The sequence below is a fragment of the Symsagittifera roscoffensis genome, chromosome 5 (assembly GCF_963678635.1).
Source record: "Symsagittifera roscoffensis chromosome 5, txSymRosc1.1, whole genome shotgun sequence".
NCBI lineage: Eukaryota > Metazoa > Xenacoelomorpha > Acoela > Convolutidae > Symsagittifera > Symsagittifera roscoffensis.
In genome coordinates, this window is record NC_087066.1 from 55,370,819 (window position 1) to 55,376,576 (window position 5,758).

At 35.6% G+C, this 5,758-nt stretch overlaps 1 protein-coding gene across 1 annotated transcript; it reads left to right on the plus strand.

Moving 5' to 3' along the window:
- The first annotated feature begins 1,685 nt into the window (after window positions 1–1,685).
- Window positions 1,686–5,734, plus strand: LOC134846967 (glutathione S-transferase D2-like). The gene is made up of 2 exons (XM_063864426.1): window positions 1,686–2,097; window positions 5,006–5,734. Exons 1-2 carry the CDS (start codon window positions 1,839–1,841, stop codon window positions 5,581–5,583), a joined length of 837 nt encoding a protein of 278 aa, XP_063720496.1. The 5' UTR covers window positions 1,686–1,838; the 3' UTR covers window positions 5,584–5,734.
- Window positions 5,735–5,758: the final 24 nt, after the last annotated feature.

Here is a 5,758-nt window from a genome sequence, read left to right on the forward strand (position 1 = left end):
AAAAAGAAAAACCCAAGAAAAAGAGTCCAACATTCACCCAGCTGAAAATTTCGAAGGCCGTTGAAGATGAAGTAAGGTTAAAAAAACTATAGAAAAAATCCGACACACTATTTACTAATTAGTCTTTCCGTTGGTATCAATATTCCGAAACTTAAATGGGTTTTGTCGAGAAACAATAAAATTTTAGCAATAAATGAAAAATCTTTCCTAGGCGTCTAAAGAAATTAAAAAACGAAATCCCATACATTTTTACAATACCTGATTTTGTCAAACAGGAATTGTTGTGCCCAAAACTGCGCAATATAAATTCAGTAAGCTAAAAAAAACATAAGCGAAAACCGTTTAATCGAAAAAACGATTTCAAAATAAATCGAAAAATAAAATTCAAAATCAGACTTCGTATCATGAATTTCAGAACTTCCCTTTATAGTAGAAAATTTTAAATTCAAAATAAATTCCATGCTTGACAAAGTATGTCGATAAAAACAGTAGCAAATAATATAAATTGCATTTTAAAAAACGGAAAATGAACGGGGAAACTAGGCCGAAAACCAAGAATCCAAAAAAAATTTATTTGAAATAATCATTACTGCCAGAAAACGGACTACACCTATTCACTGCATAAATTAGGATAATTTTATTTGAGTTTTCGAGAAATTGAAATTTCGAGAAATTTACCATGCCTTCAAAACTGACCATTCTGAGAACAATGCTATTAACGGGAATAAAGACTAGTACCCTATTGCAAAACCTTATCGCAAGCGTAATGAAAATAAAAGAAAACTTAACAATTAGGATTCTGTATTCAGGCACAGTTAAAAGCTTTAGAATTAACAAAACCACTAATTTAGTGGACCAAGTTATTTTTACAAGGATAATTAACAAACCAATCAGCATAATGACAGACCGAAAACAGAAACTAATTGAGAATCCAATTCAATGAAAAAACGCCTTTTGAATAAAAGCTATTTGAGCATACAAGCTGAACTTAGCCTGTCTGATCATAAATCATGAAACATTGAGCATACAAGCTGAACTTAGCCTGTCTAATCATGAATCAGGAAAGAGAAACCAACTGAACTTGGTTTCACTTAAGTGATAATGAAGCACCGGTACTATTTCCGAATCATTAAGTGAGTTAAGTAAGCTGAATCAGTAGGATACTTTGTTAGACAAAAATCTTGCTTGACAAAAACTCCCTATGTCCGGTTTCATAACGTCGGCTAATCGCCATCACAACCATAAGTTACCAAAAAACTTTGTTTTGACAAATCCACATGCTTGGGGAAAATAACACGAGGTGATTTCTGCTTTGTTTGCGGGGTTATAAAAGTTAGATTGTGATCTCTAATTATTTTCCCTACACTTATCTTAATTTCTGTTGAGTTACAAACTTTCGCTTTTTGCGATAGGGGGGGGGGGATTGCGGTGGGGGTAGTAAAAAAGATTTTGAATCTGTTGATTCAAAGAGAGAGAGAGAGAGTCAGGAATAACTTGTAATCCCTGCTCTTATTTTCGATCCAAACATTTTATTCCCTGAATTCGCATAAAATTGTTACTGAATACTTATTAAAAAGGATTGCAACTGAAAAATCAACTACAATACCAGATGACTTGCGATTTAAACGATATACACTGCAGAATTTTCATCATTAAAGACAAGCTTAAAATCACTTTATAAACATCGCCTAGTTGCTAAAAAGAAAGCAGCTCAAACTAAGCTCAAAAATCTGTAATTAAGTAAATTTCAAACTGGACCGTGCGTAAACCACGAGTTAAAACATTTGCTAATTCAAAGACGTTCAAAATTTTTATTCTTTCAAGTATAACAATAAGCCATGGCAATTGAGCGACGTGGTTTCAACAGTGCCATATGGGGTACAAGTTACAATCAGTTCTTTGGATACCCCCCTGAAAGCTTCAGGTTCATTGAACCCTACACGCCTCATGTTGACGCACTGAAAGAGACTCAGTTGCGCAATGGAGCTCAAGCGGCGACGGAGTCTTCCGAGAAGCCGAAGTACTTGCCGCTAGCCGATTGTGCGGTGAGTCATGGGGCTAGGTGTATTCTGGCAGCAGCTAACGCCATTGATATGGGTAAGCAAATAAATAACTTAATAAATATAAATAATGTGGTTTCTACGAATCGCAGAGGAGCTATCAGGCCTTAACAGGACTGTCGAAGGATAGTCCATCTGTATTAGCTCCCCACATTCCAGACTGTGTTATTTTGTTGAGCAAAGTTCTCAACAATCGCTTCTGTTCTGCTGTTTACTGGCTTAGTATAACAAGAGCAGCCTGTACCAGCGCAAATTTTACAGAAAGTTGCGGTCACAGTTATCTTTGCTGATTAAAAACGAAAACTAAATTTTGCGAATAAAAATTCATTCGAAATTTTTTTTGAAGTTTTCCTTTTTAAAACTTTTTGGAACGTAAGTCACAAACTAAAGCCAAAACCAATTATTTTAAACATCTTAATACAGGGAGAGCCATTTCCTGAGGATGTTTTTCATATAATTTTTAACTGCACCCGAAGCCAGGCTGACAAATTTTCATTATGATATATGCTTCGACCATGTCCTATCTGACGTTATTTTGCGTTACCTGATTTTGCGTGAAAAAAAAAAACAGACATGTTTCAGAGCTCGGAAAAAATCATACCAATTTAACCAGGCATGTAATTTACACGACTTGTACCCTCATTAGATCAATTGGATACAGCGAAGCTGCACTTCACAGACAAAAGCAACAAAAAAACGTGGAAAAGCGCTCGCATAAGGTTTGAACAGAAACAATGATAGAAAAAATAAGCCTCGACAGAAAATGAACTAAAAATAGGCCTTAAATAAAACCTCCGAGACTACGGGTTCCCTACCGAGATATTTAGTCATACAATCTCGTGTTTTACACAGAGGCGAAATTGCACTCCGCATACGCAAGCATAAATATGACCGATAACGCTACTGGAAAAAAAACTGAATGAAAAAAGTGTCGAGTCTACAAAATTTCTTTAGTGATGCGCGCCAATTATGAGTCTACATAATTGCTAAGTGATAGCGGCCAAAAATGACGCATTAGCAGTACCAGTCAATTTGAAAAAAAAAAGAAATTTTCAACTAACATGCCTCAATTTATAGGGCGGACGCATTTTAACTAGTATACGAAAAAGTTCATTCAAAACATCAGACCCTTCCCAATCTTAATTTGTTGCGGGTCTCTTTACTTATCTGTACGCTACAGATCCATGATACTTTGAAGCTAGTGTTATTTGTAATAAAATAGTCTGTGTTAATATCCTTAGCATTGGCTGTACTTAAAAGCTGGTTATTGATCTTATGCACATTTTGCAAAAAAGAACACTTTCAAAATGAACACTTTCAATATTCAAAATAATATTTGCGCCTTATGATGGAAAAAAAGAGGTTCATACTATAACACAAGCTTTGCTTGTTTAAACAACTCAGCCATGACATCTTGCTGTCAATAACTTTCACGCAAAGTTCCTAGACTGGCGGAAAAAACTATGCAATTACATGCAAAAATAATACGTATAAACTTTGAAGGTGATATGTTACAATAGGTAGTCATTTTGAGTATACTGCATGTATTAAATTTCAGAACTATAATGCACAGTATAGTAATTTCATTTTCAATCAATTGTACTACTTCTAAGATAGGTTTTGTAAATAAACTAATCTGCCAAATGAAATGCTATTCATAAATTCAAATTTTTCACTTCTTTCGCCAAAAAATTTGGCTTTTGAAATAAATTATATATGTGCGAAGTATAACAAAAAGCGATCCAGCTATTGAAACTTCCTACCACCTATTGTAATATATCACCACTTTGAAGTCTTGGGTAAAACAAAAAGGATGATCGCTCAACCCGAAACTAGCAAGCTCTTTGTGGATTGTTAAGTAGAAAAAAAATTCTGATTCGTGTTTTTTTTCCACGCAAATACAGGTACCGAATACAACGTTCTAATGTTGTTTGTGTTTTACATGGACGCGATTCAAGTCGTCCTTTGAGCGTTTGATTTTCACAAATTTGTATCAATGTCAAGGACAAGAGATCTATTATTCACATTTTTAGACTATATTAACTATTCTTAAACGGTATAATGACATTGCTTGTCATTATAAGATTTAATACCTGCCAATATTATTTAAGAAAACCGGATCTCTCCCTATTTTGCAAAGGGGGAGGATTCGTTACTAGGTGCACAATCGCATATGCTTAACCGTTGCATTATTTCGTTATAGGGCTGGCAATTCGTTATTAGTTATCAAAGGGGGATGGGATAGTCAAATAGATCCAGAAAACCAAAACACTTTTTCTTCAACTTCAAACTATTAGCATCAATTTCTGGAAACGAAAGCACTTCTTACGAAAATTAATAGCCTCTTCAACCGTTACGTCCCCTATTTTCTATGTTTCTAATTTTTGTCCGTCGTTTAATTGTCAATAAAATTGACATGTGGCTGTATTACTTAGTTGCAAACGAAGTTTTTCTCGGGTCTAGGGCAATTATCATCCGATATGTCAAACATCCGAACTTACAAAAAAATACGTAGTTAAATGACGTGGGAAATTCAAGCACAAGACAGTTCAATTAGCCGATGTTGCAACCTCGCAATACTTTGGCGCAACTGCGATGGTCTCTATTAATTTGACCAATACAGCACTTTTAATGTGTATGGTAGAAATCGGATCTTTGCCCTACTTTTTGAAAGATGCCGGATGTTTGTACTATTAAAGCTGTATTTCGGAGATTTGCAACACTTGTTGATTTTCGGATGTTTGTAACACTACTTAGTTTTTCGGATATTTGTCATATCGGATGTTTTTGCATGATACTCTTTCCTGATACTTCTGTAAAATTAATGTGTATATACAAACGTCAGATTACTTCAATCTGATTCCAATTTTCGAAAATGTTTATTCTCTTATCTACATGGGTGTAAATTATTGATAATATCAAGGCTTACTAAAGCTTTCTTTTAGACCCTTCATTTGTTGCCAAATACATTCAAGTGCAGCCTCTCAACGTTCAAGCGGATGGAACCTTCGATCCCTTCTGGGTGAAGCTGATCAAAATCGAATATGGCTTCGAGGAGGAAATACGAGAGGCGGTGGCTATGATGAAATACATGTGTACCAAATTCTCAGGCTCCGATTGTTATATCTACCCGACAAGTAACATCAACCGAATCTTCAAAATCGACTCCAAACTCAGTTTCGACCTGACTCAAATGCAGCCGAGTATTTTGACTTTCGTCGGTGAAGCTGTCAAATCGCATTCTATGCCCAAAATGAACCCTCTGAGCTCGGTTTTCAAGAACCTCGCTGAACTTGAGGCGATTCTGAAACGACAGAAGTACGTTGCCGATGATCAATTGTCGTTGGCTGACATCTCTATGGTTACGTCAGTGACTATGCTCGAAATCGTTCAGTTCGACTTCTCAGATTTCAAGGCCATTCAAACATGGATGCGTTTGGTGAAGAGTCTGCCGTTTTATCGAGTGTCTAACTTCAGCTTCGAGGACTACACCAAAGATGCGATTAGCGCACTTAGCAAATAGATTAGAAAACATCGATTCGCTTATTGCAGAACTTGAGCTTTAGGGTGCTTGATATTTCATTTATAAATCATTAACACATCTATTTACGCCAGTACATGCGGCAAATCTTAACAATTACTATTGCCTACAAATTCAAAAATTCTCCCTTGAAGCCAACTTTTTTGAGCAAAAACAA